This window comes from Nuphar pumila, chromosome 5 (genome assembly GCF_984573655.1).
Source record: "Nuphar pumila chromosome 5, dmNupPumi1.hap1.1, whole genome shotgun sequence".
NCBI classification, from domain to species: Eukaryota; Viridiplantae; Streptophyta; class Magnoliopsida; order Nymphaeales; family Nymphaeaceae; genus Nuphar; species Nuphar pumila.
This window is the reverse complement of record NC_143253.1, coordinates 73,977,200-73,997,109: the sequence shown is the minus strand read 5'-3', so window position 1 is coordinate 73,997,109 and position 19,910 is coordinate 73,977,200. Positions and strand designations below refer to the sequence as shown.

Here is a 19,910-nt window from a genome sequence, read left to right as displayed (position 1 = left end):
AAATAGCCAAATATAATACATATTTTCTAATAAGTAAGCGATATTGAACATGCTTATGAGCATACACGCAAACTTGTGCCATTGAAGTAGTTTGATAAAACTGTTTAAGAACTACTCAGCATTCTTATTAATATATAATATTATGCACCCACAAGGGCTCTATCTGGTAGGGGCAACTAGTGAATGCCACCAAGTTAACTGGACTTCACAAGTTCGAAACCCTCGAGTGGTGTCCCTTGCTACATGGTTGAAGTTGAGTGTATTAAAGACCTCGAGGTTTTTTACCAACCGAAGACCAGCCAATGTGCGGTCAAAGATGTTTGTTCCCTTTTAGATTATCGGAAAAAAATGCATAATACTATCCAGGATCGTTTAAGAGATACTGCAGTTTAGGGCATAGAGGAGCCAGCCAGACCCACTTGATGTTGGCAGCCCAACCTCACCCATGACCATCAGAACTTTGCTCTCCTCGCGGAAGACCGAAGACCTAGAGTGGGTTCAAACATTTGAACGAAACTACCCTCAAAATGGCAGGATCTCCCTTCGGCTTATACCGTACAGATCTGGGACGTCGTCGTAATTTCACCCAAGGGCGAAGGAAAGGAGAAACGCTCTGAGCAACGGGCGACGAGGTCGTCTCGTCCGATCTCTTGGAGTCTGGATCTGTGTTCATAGCGAGAGAGAGAGGTATAAAAGGCGAGTTGTCGAAGATCTCTCTCTCTCTCTCTGTGTCTCCCGACTCTCCTCCTTTGTGGGTTATCTAGCAGAGCAAGAGAAGGGAGTGTGTGGGAGAGGTGGGCTTCTCTCTTTCTCTTTCGGAGGGGCGAGCGATCTTCTCGTGGCGAGGATGCATCCGACGATCCGATTCCGGTCACTATCGGTGCTTTTTTTTCACATCCTCCTCGGCTTCTCCGCTCCCTCTTCCGCTTCCGAGTCCGATCACAAGGTACGCGCTTTCTTCGAATTCTAGGGTTTCCGTTTCGACTTTCTCGCCGAGATCTGGATCTCGGCCTTTGGAATTTTCCCTCTGTGTATCTCTTTCGATTTTGCTTCATATCCAGCCAGACCGCTGGTTCTATGTGATATTCAACTTAAATTGATCATTTGGTTTTCTTAAGCATTTGATTATCTCTGTTCTTTTTTTTCCAGAATCGTGTGCTTTGACTTATGCTCCTTAGGGCGGATTTGTACGTGTATTGATTTCTTGTGGTTTAAGGTTTGGATCTAGGCTGTTTTTTGTTGTGGTTGTAACGATTGAGCTTCAAGCGGTCCGGTTTCCGGAATCTCTTTGTGATCGGAAGCGGAAACTAGTGTGGAATGTCTTTCTGGACTGTAATCAGATGGATCGTTTTCGTTTCTGAACCGGATGTAGAGTAGAAAAATTTCCGCTGATATTGCAGGATTAAAGTTCTATAAAGGTATCATATTTGGTGGAATTCTCCAAAGAGTCTGTGTATATGATTATGATCATTCTGGTTGGTGCGGGTTGATTGAACTCTTGAGCCGACGTGGAATCCCAAACATTCACGTGTTTCGTTGGGAGATTTTTTTTTTCGATAGAATGTAGTGTAGAATTTTGGTCATGCTAGAAGGACGATACCCGGTCGATTTCTTGAAGACATGGAAATAAGTTTTCATTTGTAACGCTTGGTGTTATGCTAGATTGGCCGTTGGCTTCTTTGAGTTTCAATATATCATAATTCTGCCCTTTTGGTAATCATCTAAGAGTGGGATTGGGGTTCCGTTATTACATCAAAACTATAACTTTATCAACTCTATCCAGGTTAGGGGCTTTAGGAACTTGGCATGTCATTAATTATGTAATTTCAAGTCGGGAATGTTTCACACTTATTTTACAAGTGTCTTCTAGATTTTAAGATCTCCCGACATTTTCAGCAATACTTTGGTTGTGGAGTTGGTAACAATGTATGACAGTCCACATCCCCAAATTTTCTTTTTTCAAAAAGCTTTTTGAAAATTTGGCATATTTTTTCTGACATTTAGAGCATTTTTGGAAGACTCGTCTAAGGTTGTTGATATGATATCTGTGGTCATGCCTACTGATTTATGCTTTTGTAACATTTTGCCTGTTTTTCACAATTTTGTGGCATCATTCTATCAACTATATGAAAACTAAGGCATCTTTTGGAAAAATTCACCAACCTTGATGGTGAGATCTCTGGTTACGTGTAAACGTTCTATAAGATGATATACTAATCTTTTATGTTCCTTCATTCCAATAATTAGGGTTGGTTATATCAATTGAGAGCACGATTATCATAACGTTCATGCATATGAATCTTTCCACTACAAATGACTTCTTTGCTTCCTCTCAAAAGAGATTTTTGTTTCATTAAAAATGTAAAACTATTCCATGATTCTATGTAGTTAAAATGATCACTCTAATGCTATAATCATCATTGTCATCATTGTTGAAGTGGATATTTTGAGACACATGTTTGAGACAGGAAATGTAGGAAATTGGAAGGAAACTGTAATCCATCTAGATGTTTGATATGGTAAAGGTTGAAAATGCTAAGGGTTAATTGTACTATGTAATTGACGCATGTTCCTGTAATTGCTACGGTCATGTATTGTGGGTCATAGGTCCACAAGCACTCGGGCATTCTGGTATTCTGGTGTAGTATCATTTGAACTATAAGGGGAACCGGTACCCTCGGAATGCTGGGTCACAGACACACATGTCATAGCTAACATTCCAAACCATATATCAACGGAAACCACCTTTTTCAGAAATATGAAAGTACAGATTAAGACTTCAAAAATTAGTGGCAACTATCACAAATATCTTGAAAACAAGGCGATATTACAGTGACATGATGGATAAATGGTTTAAAAGGGAAAGCCACAATATTATCAAAATACTGGAACTTCTAAAAATGATGCAATGTTATTAATCATAATAATTTTTAGTTTATCATAGCTCTCTTATAACTTGAATATGCTTTTTTATATTATTCCTTACATTTTCTATGTTTCAAGAATTAAAAATCCAATATCAATTCTTTCCTGTTTTTTGTATATTTTTCATATTCTTTTGTTTTAAAATTCTCCCAAGATTTACAGAAAATACTCCAATATTCTGACAAACTGCCTTGGTGAGACTGATCACTGATGTTGTCGATTGTGCTTTAAACACATTTCAAGAATAGGTTTATTAAAAAAAAAGTATAATAAGCGTCTAGATATTCCTCATTGTACATCAGATTCTCATGTATCAGCCGATTCAAGTTTCAACCACTCTAAAGGCTTAGATTGGTTGGTGGAATATCTAGCAACAGAGTGTTCAACATAGACTTAAAGGAGCCTTGTAGTGGAAACCAGTGCTTATTCTTGTCTGAGTAAAGTTTAACATGCCTTAAGGACTGGGCATAAAAGATGTGGAAGTATCTTCACGAAGTATTTTTGTAGATTTTTATTGGGACTAAGGTCTTTGTTACTTATGGATTCATCCAATAGTTATCTGGACTAACTATATATGAAGTGACATCCATGATTGATGATAAACAGAAAAAATGGATTGGTAATGCTGCACGAAACATGCATTATTCGATTCAGATGATTGCAATCTTGTGGCTGCAATTGGTTGATGCAACTTGAGATGAACTATTGTTAGATGACATTATGATGCTAAGTGGCGTAGCCGCTAAGCACACACGTTAGCATGTATTGGGACAATGCCCACGTCATACAGATGATCATGCCGCTAAAGTTAGAAGGAAATGCTCATCGGCGGAGGAAGGTACAGAGTTGGTGTGCACAATTGGCAATGTTCATGCTGTAAAGATCATTAAAAGAAAATTCCAAGACATTTTTTCAAAGTGAGATAAAGTACAGTTCATTGAATGTGAACAACAAGAAAGTCATGGTGTATCTGAATAAGGAGCAAAGAAATTGGAAGCCTGCAGAAATTGGAAAGTGATCCACCTTCATTGATGGAATATATTAATGAAGTTGGAGGACAAGACTGATACATGCACAACACAAGCTATGGTGGATCATGTTATTGAAGTTGGAGGACAAGATTGATGCACAAGATATGAATGTAGTGGATAGAAAATTGAGCAATGTTAGTTGAAGGGATTTGTTAGCACATTATAAGCTAGGCCCATGTTGCAGGTTTGCTTCATGCCATAAAAAACCTGTGTACTTGAAGAAATCCATTGGACCATCAAATTCACTTTGAGGCATTCTTGTAGGAAAGGGCAAAGGAAGCTACCGTGTGTAGTAATAGAAAGGGTGTTTTGATATGTGAATGGAAAGGTTGGTGATGGTCTTAGATGGATGGAGCATCATTGACTTTGGCTATTGATTAAAATTGTCTGTTGGAACCATATGTTTGTGGCTTCTTTTGATGATGTTTAAACCTCCAAAAATTATGCATGATGTATAATGATTGTCAAAATTCTATGTTATTTTCATCATCTACGTGCTCTTATTTTGTGTTGATTTCAATAAATTGTTGTGCCTTGTGATGCATCTTTTCGTGAAAGTATTTTAAAAGGTATTTTTTAATAAAAATAGTTTATGCAAACCATGCATCAAATCTTAAATTTCTGGTTTACACTAGTGGTGAAGTCCGGGTCGAACACGAGGAACATGCTTAAAAAGACTTTTGTATCCCACACAAAACAATCTTTATTGTCTTAAATGAAAAGTAACTAGAATGTGCTACTTTCTGCGGAGGGCTCAAAAAATAAAAAGACTTATTACAACCCAACTTAATCAAATGACCTATGACCCAAAAAAATAAAAATAAAGGAAAAATCTGCAGGGCCTTTTCTTTTGCGATATAGCTTCTTTTCTTTCGCAGGGCCACTACACTCACAATAATGATCCCTTCGCGCACACGAAGAATTACCTTGCAGCCCCTTTCGATGGAGGAGTTGAGAAGAAGTGGTCATTTCTGCCGTTGAAACACACGCTCTGAAGATGAGGTAAGAGGTGCTGGTGATAGACGGGATCAGAAGCAAAATGAAATCAAGGAGTAAACAAAGAGTTGGGAGAGGAACCGGCAATAGAGGGAGAAAAGAGAAGGAAAGAGAAGAGAAGAGAAGAGAAGAGAAGAGGGAGAGAAGGAGGCTGACATTTTTTTTCCAAGGGAGGACGCCGACCCAATGCTAATCTTAGGTTAAAACATATTTTACTAAAACTCTATCTAAGTTTTTGACAATTCTAAAAACTACCTTTTTTCAAAAACATGTTTTCAAAAATGAAAACTTCTAAAAGAAATAAAATACTCCAAAACACAAATACACTCCAGTTGTGCGATTTTTTTCTTCTTTTTGAAAATAAACCAGTGCCTTGGAAAATGTTGATAAGTCTGGGTGTTTAATCCATTTCTGCGATGAATCATGCATAAAATCGTGAATCTAATATGCATAAATTATGCATGATCAAATTCCCCCATGCTTATCGTTTGTTAGTCCTCGAGCAAACTAACCTTTAACAGAGAAAAAAAATATCTAAATCAAAACCTAACTTACTTTCGTAGGAATCATCAAAACCTAACTTACTTTCGTAAGAATCACGATTGCATTTAGCGTATGCAACAAGCTCTTTAAACCCCTGTGTTACCCCAGTGGACTAGTAAGGTCTCGTGAGGGTTTGTAGTGATGCTACCCACAAACATCTCTGTCATGTATACATCAAGATTCAAATTCAAGAAGCATTAGATGTTAAAATGTACCCATCAATTGTTGTAATTAGATATATTTTATATATATAAAAGATGATACATATATATATATATATATATATATATGGTATATATGTATATGTATCCTCCTATTTATATATATAAAATATATATTTTCCTTTTGTTTAGCCGTAGGGGTATTTTAGTCTTTTCCTCTGTTTTACGCACATTCACTTTATGAATGTGATTGTAATTTATTTTATTTTTCTTTTTCTTTTATTTTTTATTTCTTTTTTCTCAAGTACCAAAAGGTACCTTGGGGGGCCCACTCAAATAGACGTTGGGCCCCTTCCAACGGTCACATTTGTGACCGTTGGAGGGGCTCCAACGTCTATGAGTGGAGCCCCTCCAAGGCTCTTTTTTGTTGTTATAAATAGGGGCTCTCCCCTTTGTATTTCTTACTTCTTGAGGGAGCTTATGCTCCATTGTAATGGGGTTTTTACCCCTTCTCCATTATTCTTCAATGATATGCAACTTATGATTTTATGTCATATTTTTCCCTTTTTATGGGTTTTATGTGTTAGCACATTATGTGCTTATGTTGTTTCCCTTTAATGGGTATATTTGCACTTCACGTGCATAGATATGGGTTCATTATTGAACCCAATGTATTTCAAGTCACTTTCTAACATGGTATCAGAGCGAGGTCACGATGGGTTTGTCCTTTGGTGCAACGGAAAGCGTGTCGCTCAAGAAATGGTGAAGTATTCATTGCTCTTCCTAAAGTATTATGCTTTTGAAGTTATTCGGTATGTATCCCTTTTCTTAAAAGTATTATGCATTTGAAAATATGTTTCTTGCATATAGTTTGTTCATTTAATGGTCATGATAGTTGAATTATTTCTTTTCACATTTCGTGTGCTCATATATTTTGAAAATATCTCCTTTTAAATTTGGTGAAATCGTTTGTTGTCCAAATATAAAATTCGTGTTTTTCGAACTACTCATCGCATATAATAGTAATTTATGTTTTTAAAAATTACCTTCAATTATGTGAGATTTATAGTTCTTATATAAATATTTCATGATTGACCTATAAGTTAACTTTTAAAAATTATATATATGATTTCTTGCTAAAATAATGATCTTTGCTTAAAATTTTTTAACTCTCATATGAACCCTAATTTGATTCGAGTTCCCCTCTTGATTATGGATTTTAGTGCATTTTTGAAAAAATTGATATAATCATTATATGAGAATCTCTCACATCTAAAATCTTTGTTGAATCCTAAAGTAGTTCTTGTTAATGATGACTTATAAGAACTCCTAAAAAGTTTTTCAATGTTTCTTTTTTGAAAAATTATCTATGATAAACCATTAGGAAAGATTGTTTTAAAAGGAATTTCCCACATAGAGTGCATAGTTCATCTATTACATCCTTTTTTGGTATAAATGATTTCATTTTTCATCCTTATAAACTTGTTGGTTTGTATTTTTCATAAGGTTTCGAAACCTCTTAATAATATCTTTAAAGATGCCTACATTGGCCATAATATGGTTTTCTTTGTCCTCAATTGCACTTATCAAGCATGTAATTACATAATTAAAATTTGAGAATTTCAAGCATTGCTCTTTTTATAAAGTGCATACTTGCTCACTTTTGTGTATTTTTGTATTTTGTGCACATTTGCTTCTCAAATATTTTGCGCTTGTATGCATTCCCTCTTTTTTATGATATACATGCCTTAGTGCATGTTTGTTTACACCTTGGTGTGTATTTGTTCAAGTATTGTATGAGTGCCTTCGTGCACATCTTTTATAAAGCCTTGTGTGCTTACATGTGTATTGTCTCTTCGTAGACATTTTTTGCATTATGGAGCCTTTATGCACATTTCTTTTGTGAAAAATATAATGAATTTAGATATTGAGTTCTTGTTAAATCATTGTAAGTGCTTATAGCACTTTGTATGTGTCCGCATATCTCATCACAATCAAAGAATATTTTAAAATTGTTGTATGGGATTTAATTCCAAATCTATAAATTTTCAAGTGTTTTTTGAATATTCTTTCCTTGAGTATTGTGTTAAAGCCTTCTTTGTGAACCATTACGGTTCTTATGATTTCTTTGATTAAAAGCTTCATTGTCTTGATGAATTCTTTATGTTGTTGTGTTTGTTGCTTAATAAGTCTTTTTTGGTACAAGACTTCTTTTGAAGATTAAGCATAATTCGTGTTTATGCAAAATTGTTTTGATGGATTATATTGGACCTTTGATTCAATTTGTTAATCGGTCCTCTTGGTAAAAACTTTTATTTGGAAAATGATTCCTTATGTGGTTACTGCCCTTTTGTGGCACTTATATTTGTCCATCACATGTTATTTAATGCATCATTTATTTGGCCTTATTTTTGTTATATTAGAGATGTTTGTCGAGGTGAGTTATGGGCACCTCGTGTTGTATCATTTTAGATTGTCCACCTTCCATATTATAGATGGTTGTTGAGGTGAGTTATGGGCACCTTGAGACTCTAAAATGATTTGTTATTTGATCTCTAATTATGAGTGTGTCACTCATTTTTTCTCTTGTGGCCATTGATATTATGGATGCCTCTATGTAAATGTAATGGACATATGGTGTTTGAAACCTTAAATGTTTTAAGATATATTTAAAATCAAGGTGTTTTGGGATTATAGCCCAACCTTTTATTTGTTTAAGAATCTTATTAGTGCACTTGCACATTTGTGATTTCGTATGTTGTGCTTGTTGTGCACATGTGTTGTGTTTTTTCACAAGTGTTCTTGGTGTGTGTATGTTCACACATTTGTTCTCAAGAATATTATTTTATCGATTGTAGTATCTTGTTGAAGATACTTTTTACATGCATTTATTCCAAAATGTTATTGTTATGAGTATTCTTTTTTAAAAAGAATATTGTTTCATTCGAGGTTTTATTTATATGTTGTCATTACAAGCTTTATTGCCTCAAAAGTCCTTTCCTTTTATGCCCATTATCTAAGTGTCATCATATGTAGACAAGAATTTTATTACACCTTCGTGTGTTTTTAGCCCTTTGTTGGCTTTTGCTCTCTTGGTCTAGTAGCTGAACACACTTGTCTTGAGTGATCTTATATGTAGACAAGACACGTTGATTCACAACATCGTGTGTGATCTTAGTCCATGTTGGCGTTTGTGTTCTTGTTCTAGTCGCTTAGATGTATGCCCATGGTTGGCTTATTTCACTCATTTCAAGTGCCATCTTATGTAGACAAGAGATATATTATGTTTTAGCCCATGGTTGGCTTATTACTCTTGTTCTAGTAGCTGAACATACTTGGTTTTAAGTGCATTTTTACGTAGACAAGAGATACTTTTTAGTCCATGTTTGAATGTATTCTCTTGCTCTTGTCGTAGATGCACTTATTTCAAGTATTATTATATGTAGACAAGAGGTTCGTTTACACACCTTTGTGTGTGTCTTTTGCCTTTAATGGTTTTATATTCTTGATCTAGTAGCTTATACACTTGATTTATGGGTTTTGGAGGACTAATGAGGAAGTTGTTTGTAATGAATAAACTATTATTGAAATTTGCAAAATTCCATTCATGACTTGTGTTTTTCAAGTAAATCATCTTTTTGATATGCATATCAAGTTGATTTCTTAGCATTTAATCTATATATTAAGTGCTTATGGTTTTTGCCACCCTTATATGTAAAATGTTTTTTTTTATTAAGTGTGACTTTCATAAATGTTTTTAAAAAACCTTGTGAACTCTTGGGTTTATTTTGCCTAAAGTATGCTTGGAGACTTTGTTTCTCTTTTTTGGATCTTCACTACATGTTTGAAGCATGTTTTAGTTCTTTGAGTATCAATTCATATTATGATTCGTATATGCATATGCTCTTTATGGCCTTTTTTGGGCTCTCATTCAATAAAGCATATGTATGTTATGCCTCTTCGTAGGCTTCTTGTGGTATCCCTTAGTGGATCATTTTGTTATTCCCCATTATGGGGGTTATATTTGTCCAATGGTGGACCTTATGAATGCATTATGCATTCTTGTAATTTTTGCATAATTTGCTTCCGCTCATTTTGTTTTAACATAATGTATGATTTAGAAACTTTAGTTTTCTAAATTTTTCGTTTCATACTAAAGTAACTATCATATTATGCATAAATTTTGCACCTTGTTAGGAATGTTCCTTTTTGAGTAAAGTGCAAAGATATTGTTTACTTGTTCTTTGTTGTTTTCTTTTCTCAGGATCTTGGAGATAGAACAAAGGGAAGTACCCTGGATGGTTCGGGAAATGGGTTCATCATTTGAAGACAATTGGAGGAAGGCTATTTCAAGTTTCATTGCATCCTTGCCGAAGCCTCTTGGAGTCGCCGAAGCCTCGTGGAGTTTTGCCCTTTTTTCAATCTTTTCGTTTCCCTGCAAAGCTTGAGGGGGGGTGTTAAAATGTACCCATCAATTGTTGTAATTAGATATATTTTATATATATAAAAGATGATACATATATATATATATGGTATATATGTATATGTATCCTCCTATTTATATATATAAAATATATATTTTCCTTTTGTTTAGCCGTAGGGGTATTTTAGTCTTTTCCTCTGTTTTACGCACATTCACTTTATGAATGTGATTGTAATTTATTTTATTTTTCTTTTTCTTTTATTTTTTATTTCTTTTTTCTCAAGTACCAAAAGGTACCTTGGGGGGCCCACTCAAATAGACGTTGGGCCCCTTCCAACGGTCACATTTGTGACCGTTGGAGGGGCTCCAACGTCTATGAGTGGAGCCCCTCCAAGGCTCTTTTTTGTTGTTATAAATAGGGGCTCTCCCCTTTGTATTTCTTACTTCTTGAGGGAGCTTATGCTCCATTGTAATGGGGTTTTTACCCCTTCTCCATTATTCTTCAATGATATGCAACTTATGACTTTATGTCATATTTTTCCCTTTTTATGGGTTTTATGTGTTAGCACATTATGTGCTTATGTTGTTTCCCTTTAATGGGTATATTTGCACTTCACGTGCATAGATATGGGTTCATTATTGAACCCAATGTATTTCAAGTCACTTTCTAACATTAGACAGTTAAGAAGTTTGTCTAAACAAATATTTCATGCCATTACACTTTCACAACATGTGTAGATCCTTTACATGCCACCACATTAGAAAGACTTTTTCCTTTACTTTTCTCAAAATCTGCAATCATTTATACTTTATTCTTAGAAAAGCAAGTACACTCGCGCCATTGCTTATTTGTCCTCACTTATATGTTTTCTGCACAAGTTTTCATAATTATTTCTAAGCAGTGAACTTTGTCTTTATGCCCTTGATTTTCTTTCTTTTGCTTTTTCAATTTTCAATTTTCCACACTTTTTCTTCTTTTAGTTGAGCACTATATCAAATTTTCAGGTTTTCATGACCCATGTAACGAGCTTTGGGTCAGTGACTCCCAGACTAGATGACCTTAGAGCACCAGATACAAAGTATCTTTCAGACTTAATTGCTTGAGTCATGAGACTTTCTGTTTTTTATACTTTTACGTATAGCTTTCTTCTTGTCATGTGCAATGTCAACATGTCTTAGGCTCTCTATAAAGTTGCTTTCAGGCCGGTGGCTTTCAAACCAGATGACTTTAGGGCACCAGGTGTAAACATTCATCAGACTCTACTTGCTCATATATTGACTTAAACAAAGAAGTGATTTCCTTCATTGTCCTTTTCAACATGGGAATCAAACGCTTCAACTTATGTCTGAGCCCGACTACTAGGGAATAACGAAGACGTTAAGAAACTAAAATATGCTCTTTTTATCTTTTTAAGCTCTTATTTTTTATGTTGTTCATTGCTTAGTTTTCCAAAAATAAAGTTGTGCATATTTATACTCGTGGTTCAAAATAAACTCTAACATGCATCTACCATCATTTCTTTGAAGTCCACATAAATGACCACGTTTTTCTAGACGAGTGTTAGAATTTTTTTTTCGTGGGGCTTAAAAATTCTCTAAAACGTTAGATTATGCAAAACATTCATATAAGATTAAAACTCATTCCTTAAAAACCTAATTTTTATGAGTTTTCATTAGTGTAGATACATAGACAAAAAAGAATTTGGGGGTGTGCAAACTGCACACTCTCCTATGCTTGAATGACACTATCCTCAGTGGCACTCTCTCATGCTTAGATGCAACTAAATGAATGCACACTAAGAAACAAAAGACTCGTAAGGGAAGGGATAGATGTCACCTGATATGCACCATGGAACCTCATCTACTGCTGCATGCTGAAGAGATTCCAACCTGTATCACTACCTGCAACTCATAATAACTTTACAAAAATAAAGTGCTTACATGAGCTGTCTTCCATACATATGAACTGGAAATAAATAAATATGCAAAAGACTGAAAAACTACGAAGTAACTAAAACTAAAAGCTAGTGGTACAACATATATACACTGCACACTGCCTCACACATCCATGAGGTCAATGACCTCGATGTTCTGAGTGGTGATTACATTTGAAATGCAGGGCTTCATCCATTGTCCATTGACCTTGAAGTTCCTACCTGGCCGTGGGTCCAAAATATCAAGAACACCATGCAGAAATACTTTATGGACTATGAACGAACCATCCCATCTCTAATTCAGTTTTCCTGTAAATAATTGGAGTCGTGAATTGAAAAGCCAAACCTTTTGACCGGGCTCGAACTGTTTTCTCAAAATATGCTTGTCATGAAAATGCTTAATTCGGGCTTTGTAGATTTGGCGCTCTCATACGCATCGTTTCACAACTCCTCAAGTTCACTCAATTGCAGCTTTCGCTTTGCGCTATATTGGGCCATATCAAAATTAAATTTCTTGATCGCTCAATAGGCCCTGTGTTCCAATTCAATAGGGAGATGATATGGTTTCCCGAATACCAACCGGTAAGGGGACATGCCAATTAGAGTCTTAAAAGCAGTTCTGTATGCCCACAATGCATTGTTCAAGCGCTGAGACCAAAACTTTCGGTCTGGCCTAACTGTCTTTTCGAGAATTCGTTTGATCTTCCTGCTGGAGACCTCGACCTGGCCACTAGTTTGCGGATGGTATGGCGTCACAATTCGATGATGCACCAAATACTTCCTAAGCAAGGAAGCAACATGTGCATTCTTGAAATGTTTGCCTCCATCGCTAATAATAGCTCTTGGAACGCCGAACCTGCTAACGATGTTGTGCTTAATGAACTTAAGCACCTCTTTATGGTAATTGGTTCGGGTGGCCAAGGCCTCAATCCACTTGGATAGATAATCTACCACCACCAAGATATAAACATTTTCGAAGGAAGGCAGGAAGGGACTCATAAAATCGATGCCCCAAATATAAAAAGTCTCCACGACAAGAATGGGGAGCAGGGGCATCATATTACACTTAGAAATATTCTCTGTTTGCTGACAACACATGCATCTTCTGCAAAACTCATGTTAATCTCTGTGTAATGTCGGCCACCAAAGTCTAGATTCGAGGACCTTTACGACGGTCTTTCGACTGGAAAAGTGGCCTCCACAGGGTAAGGAATGACAAAAAGCTAAGACGGACTCGAACTCCTCCTCGGGAATGCACCTTCTAATCATATGGTTCGGACATAGCTTGAACAATTCTGGATCCTCCCAGAAATTATATTTCACCTATGCCATAAAACATTCTCTCTCATTCTTGTTCCAATGCATAGGGAACATTCCAGTCACCAATTAACGATATTCGTGAACCAGGGCAAACACTTAACATGTAAAAGCTGCTCATCCAGAAACAAATCGTCAATCTGTCCTTGATCAGTGGATGGCTCCACTGCTAGTCTGGACAGATGATCTGCTACAAGATTCTTGCATCCACTCTTGTCTCGAATCTTGAGATCAAATTCTTGTAGCAGAAGGATCCAACAGATGAGACGTGGTTTGATATCCTTTTTACTCATCAACTACTGCAGGGCGGCATGATCCTAGTAAACAATAACCTTGGAGCTCAACAAGTAAGAACAAAATTTTTCTAATGCGAAAACTACAACCAACAATTCCTTCTCAGTAGTAGTATAATTCATTTGCACACCTGAGAGGGTCTTGCTAGCGTAATAAATAACATGAGATTTTCGTTCGATCTTCTGGCCAAGAATGATTCCAACTGCATAATCGGACGCGTCACACATGATTTCGAAGAGCACTGACCAATTGGGAGATCGAAGAATAGGGGTTGTGGTCAGGGCCTTCTTTAGAGATAAAAATGCCTTCCGACATGCATCATCAAAATGAAATGGCTGATCATTTTACAGAGCGGTCTTGAGATCTTGCTAAAATCTTTGATGAACCGCCTATAGAAACCTGCGTGCCCTAAAAATGAATGCACTTGCCGCATTGAGGTCGGTGGAGAGAGTTTCGCTATGGACTCCACTTTGGCTTTGTCGACCTCGATCCCTTTCTCAGACACAATGTGTCCTAGAACAATCCCCTATTTAACCATGAAATGACTCTTTTCGCAGCTGCGTACTAGATTTGTCTCTATGTATTGTTTAAGCACTCTCGCTAACTTCTAGAGACAATCATCAAACAAAGAGCCATAAACCGAAAAATCGCCTATGAAGATCTCAAGGACGTCATCCACCATATGGGAGAATGTAGCCATCATACATCTCTGAAATGTTGTCGGGGCATTACAAAGCCCAAACAACATTCTCTTGAATGCGAAGGTACCATAAAGACTGGTGAATGTAGTTTTCTCTTGGTCTTCGGGGCAAACGACCACTTGATTATATCTTGAATAGCCATTTCGGAAACAAAAGTAATGCTGACCCGCGAGTCTCTCTAAAATCTGGTCAATGAATGCCAATGGGAAGTGGCCCCCTTCTGTGTTGCGTTCAATTTTTGATAATCGATGCAGACTCGCCACCCTGTGGTAGTTCTCGTGGGGACTCTCTCTCCTCTCTCATTAATAGTAACGGTGAGCCCAAATTTTTTGGGGACAACCTGGGTTGGCCTCACCCACTGACTATATAGGATAGATGATCCCTGCATCCAACTACTTGACTACCTCCTTTTTTACCACCTCCTTCGTGTGGGGATTCAGCCTCTTTTGCATTTCTCTTGGGGGTTTAACACCCTCTTTCATGATGATACAAAATGAGGGGTCTATCCCCTTGAGATTTGCCACAAACCAACCGATCACCTCTTTATGCTCATGCAAAACTTGGAGAAGCTGGCACTGTTGAGTGCTCGTCAGGTCTGCTGAAATGATAATCTATAAAGTTTGATCCTTTCCTAAGAAAGCGTCCTTGAGTGAAACTGGTGGAGGCTTTAGCTCAAGTTCCGGCGGGTTCTCAATCGAAGGTTTGGAGGGTTTCTCCGCCAAATCTGGGAGGGACTCAAAATGCCATGTCCACTGCAACTCTCCTAACACTATCAATCAATCCAAAACTATCTCCCTCGAGTGACTCATCCTCCTCCTTCTGAGGTGGATCACTCAATGTCCATACCGGCTTTGCTTCCACCAGGTCTTGAATTAAGTTGACCTGGAAGCAAGCATCCTCGCCCGTAGTGCCCATCGCTGCATTGAAAATGTTCAACTGCATCTTTCTATTGCCGAATGATACATCCATCACTCTTGTGCGACAGTTAATGCACGCATTGACAGTAACTAAGTAGGGTCAACCTAAGATAATGGGCATTTGCCACACTTTATCAACTCCCTCCATATTCAAAATGATGAAGTCAATAGGAAATTAGAAATCCTCCACCTTGATTAGAACGTCCTCAAGAATCCCTCGCGGGACCTTGATCGATCTGTTTGCTAGTTGCAAGGTCATCGGTGTCAGCTTCATCTCCTTTAGCCCGAATGTGTCATAGAAAAAACCCGACAAGATGTTAACACTTGCCCCAAGTTCGAGCAAGGCACGCTCGACAGTTATGTCTCTTATGATGCATGAGATAATCGGAGCCCCTGGGTCCTTGAGCTTAGGAGGAGTTTGGTGTTGCAACACTGCACTTACCTGCTCAGTCAGATAAATCTTCTTCGAGACATTGGACCTTAACTTCCGTTTCTGCGTACAAAGCTCCTTCAAGAACTTTGCATATACAGCTACTTGCTGTATGGCATCCAGCAAGGGTAGGTTAATCTAAATGTGGTTGAAAATCTCAAGCATCTCGTGCATCTTCACCCCTTGCTTGCTAAACGACTTCGTTTTTTCTAAAGCTTCAGGAAAGGGGGCCTTAGGTATGTACGATCTAGAAGGCCTAGGTGGAGGGGCCCTCTCCCCTTTCTAAGGTGTCTATATAGGGATTGACTGCTCATCTATCTGTCTCTCACTGTCTTCTGTAATCTCCCTAGTTTCATAGAACTCCTTCCCGTTCCTAAGGGTAGTAATCGCTTGAGCCTGCTCTTTATGTGTATCTGTCATATGCAGGCCATGCATCGGCTCCTTATCCCTAGGGTTGACAATAGACTGGCTAGGTAATGTCCCCTCGCTTCGCCTGCCTAGCTTCTCGGCAAGCTGTCCCATCTATGTGTGAAAGTATCTTCAATAAGATAGTAGAGTCAAGATCACAATATTCTTGATGACAAACACGTGCACATAAGCACAACAAGAACACGTAGAACACTTGTGCACAAAAGCACAATACAAAAACACTCAAATGCTCAAAGGCATACAAATGAACATTAAAATCTCATCGAAATCACTATTGGGCTTTGACCCAAAGCCATGCATTTACAAAGGGGGAAAGCCCCTCTATATACACATATGATGGCCTTGGGGGGGCCAACATATAGCTGTTGGAGCCCCTCCAACGATCACAATTGTGACCTTTGGAAGGGCCCACCAGCTATATGGTTGGGGCCCCAAGGTTTGGTAAAAACAAAACAAAACAAAAAGACAAAAAAAAAATACAAGGAATAAAAAATGTAAAATTTACATACATATTCGTAATGTGAATATTCGCCAAAAATAGGAAATACCTAAACTACCCCTATGGCTAATAAATGAGAAAATACATATTATATATATATATAAAGTAAATACATATACATATATATAATATATGTATATATAGTACCTTTTATATGTATATAAAATATATATTGGATTACAAGATTGAGATACATATTTTAACACTATGTTTCCAACTTTGCAATGGACAGGGTATGAGAATTCAGGTTTGCCTTGATATCTGCAAAAGACTGAAGCATTTTGTCCTCAAAGAGATGGCTAGATGTGGGCTCCTAGGACTGAGACTAACTAAATGAGGGTTGGGCTTGAGGAAAACTAAGTCTCTGAAAGTTCGATTGGTAGCCGCCTGGTCTAGGTTTGTTTTGGGAAGGGACAGAGGGTTCTCTACGAGAAGTTGAGATGGTTTCGCCAACCCGGGTTATAGGTGTTGGAAAATGGGTTGGACGAGGGCTTGGTGAAACCTTGCGCCACCTCAATTTGCTCTTGCACAAATTTAGGGTATTGCGGTGCCGCAGGACAATCGAGGACATGGTCTGCTGGGCTAGCACACATCGCTCACACCTGCATGGCTTGTGAGGGATTCAACAACCGTTGATCCAATTTCTGGGTCAATAGGTCAACCTTGTTTTGCAACTCAAGGTGTGTCCCTATCTCAAACATGCCGACCTTCTTCGCTTCAACAAGGTTTGGTGTTGCCCTTTCAGTTCGAGAAGTTGAAGCGTGATGTATAAAATTTTCGTTCAGGGTCTCGAACATGACCCATGCTTCATCCTCAATTTTAAGCAGGAAAGTGCCTCCACAGGCTGCATCAACCATCTGACGATTCTTCTCAGTCAGCCCGTCATAGAAATACTGTACCAGTTGCCAACGGGGCACCTGGTGGTGGGGACACTTTCGGAGAAAATCTTTCATCCTCTCTCAAGTTTTATGGAACTGTGCTCCCTCAATTTGCGTAAAACTGGTGATAGCATTATGAAATTGATTCATCTTACCAATTGGAAAATATTTCTTCAGAAATTCTTTATGCATTTGGTCTTAAGTGATAATTTGAACCATATCCAAAGACTTCAGCTAGTGTTTGGCTTTATCTATGAGGGAGAACGGGAAAAGAGTTAATCTCAACACGTCATCTCTAAAATTATTGATACGCACTCTAGAGCATATCTCTAGAAACTCGTCGAGATGGCAGGAGGGATCCTCATTGCTAAGGCTGTAGAAATATGGTAACATTTGTATGACACTGGCCTTAATTTTGAACTGATACGCTCTTACATCAGGTCTCGCGATGCAGGAGGTGAAAGTATATTCATTAGGAATAAAATACTCCTTCAGGGAACGGATAATTTGTTGATCCTCAACCATGGGGCCCGCCTAATGATGGACTCTGGGTTCTCTACTGGTTCGATGAGCTCGAGGTCAAGCGAGCGTCACTCTTGCATACACCTGGGGTAGCGATCGGTGTAGCAACCGTCCTAAGGATTGGTTTTCTAACTATCCTAGCACGCAATTGTGATCAAACCACACCACGAAAGCAGGCAAAAATAAGATAATTGAAAGCAAAAAATAAACAACCACAACTCAATGCAGATATAGAGCTTCAAAGTAAACCACATGCATAGTTACCTAAGAGGGTCCCTTAATAGGTGGGTTGTGCAATAAAAATAAACAGGCTCTATGGCAATCCTAATAAATCAACAAAAGCAAACTAAACAGCCCTAAATATCAATAGGAAATTAAACTAAACAATCCTAAATAATCGACAAAAACAAACTAGCAATCCTAAATAAACGCGAAAAAGGCAATAAAGTGGGTACTCAGTTTTTAAATCACCGTTCTCTGGTAACGACGCAAAAAATTTGATGCAACTTTTTGTAAAAGTATTTTAAAAGATATTTTTCAATAAAAATCGTTTATGCAAACCGTGCATCAAATCGTAAATTTCGGGTTCATACTAGCGGTGAAGTCCGGGTCAAACACAGGGAATGTGTTTAAAAAGACTTTTGTACCCTAAACAAAACAATCTTTATTGCCTTAAATGAAAAGTAACTAGAATGTACTACCCTCTACGAAGGGCTAAAAAAAAAGACTTACTACAACCCAACTTAATCAAATGGCCTGTGGCTCAAAAAAATAAAAATAAAGAAAGGAAAAATCTGCAGGGCCCTTTTCTTTCACGATCTAGCTTCTTTTCCTTCGCAAGGGCACTACCCTCACGATAATGGTCCCTTCGCGCGCACGAAGAATTACCTTGCAGCCCCTTTCGATGGAGGGGTTGAAATAAGGAGTAGTCGTTCCCATAGTTGAAACGCACGCTCCGAAGACGAGGTAAGAGGCACAAATGATAGATGGGATCAAAAGCAAGATGAAATCAAGGAGGAAACAAAGAGACGGGAGAGGAACCGGCCATAGAGGGAGAAAAGAGAAGGAAAGAGAAGAGAAGAGAAGAGAAGAGGGAGAGAAGGAGGCTAACATTTTTTTCCAAGGGAGGACGCCGATCCCTTCTGAAAAATTATTATTTATAATGCTAATCTTAGGTTAAAATGTATTTTACTAAAACTCTATCTAAGTTTTTGACAATTCTAAAAACTACCTTTTTTCAAAAAAGTGTTTTAAAAAATGAAAACTCCTAAAAGAATTAAAATACTCCAAAACATGCAGATGCACTCCAGTTGTGCGATTTTTTTCTTCTTTTTGAAAATAAACCAGTGCCCTGGAAAATGTTGATAAGTCTGGGTGTTTAATCCATTTCTGCGATGAATCATGCATAAAATCGTGAATCTAATATGCATAAATTATGCATGGTCACCTTGATCCAGACGTGGATGTGTTTGTATGTGAAATGTGTCCTCATAAACACTGGAAAAGTATGTGTCCTTATAAACACTAGAAATACTCAATTCTTTTCCATGTGAGAAGTGCTTGTTTTTGTTTGAAATGCTGTAATTTGTAAAGAGTTGGGTTACATTATTGTAATTTCTGAAAACCTATGTGAAATATCCATGATTATGACTGTGGAACAGTTTTGACCATATCCATGAGTCCTGTGGCATGTCATCTCTTCTGTTGGTGTTATGTTGACAAGGACTCATGGGGCAAAGTGTAGCATCTGTGCGAGCTGAAAATACATTCTTTCCCCCAAATTGTGTCCTTATAAGCACTGGAAATATTCATTCTTTCCTATGTGTGTGAAATGCTGTAATTTGTAAAGAGTTGGGTTGCATTCTTGTAATTACTGAATATCTATGTCCGATGTCCATGACAATGACTGC

General features: G+C 37.6%; 1 protein-coding gene across 2 annotated transcripts in view; it reads left to right on the top strand.

The window, feature by feature from the left end:
* Positions 1–590: 590 nt before the first annotated feature.
* The window catches only part of LOC149837762 (transmembrane 9 superfamily member 1), a 35,023-nt gene continuing 15,703 nt past the window's right edge, over positions 591–19,910 (top strand). For both annotated transcript variants that reach the window (XM_090006202.1, XM_090006201.1), the window contains exon 1: positions 591–946. In XM_090006202.1, coding sequence (XP_089862328.1) covers positions 848–946 — 99 coding nt within the window. In that variant the 5' untranslated portion in view covers positions 591–847. The remainder of the gene's footprint in view (positions 947–19,910) is intronic.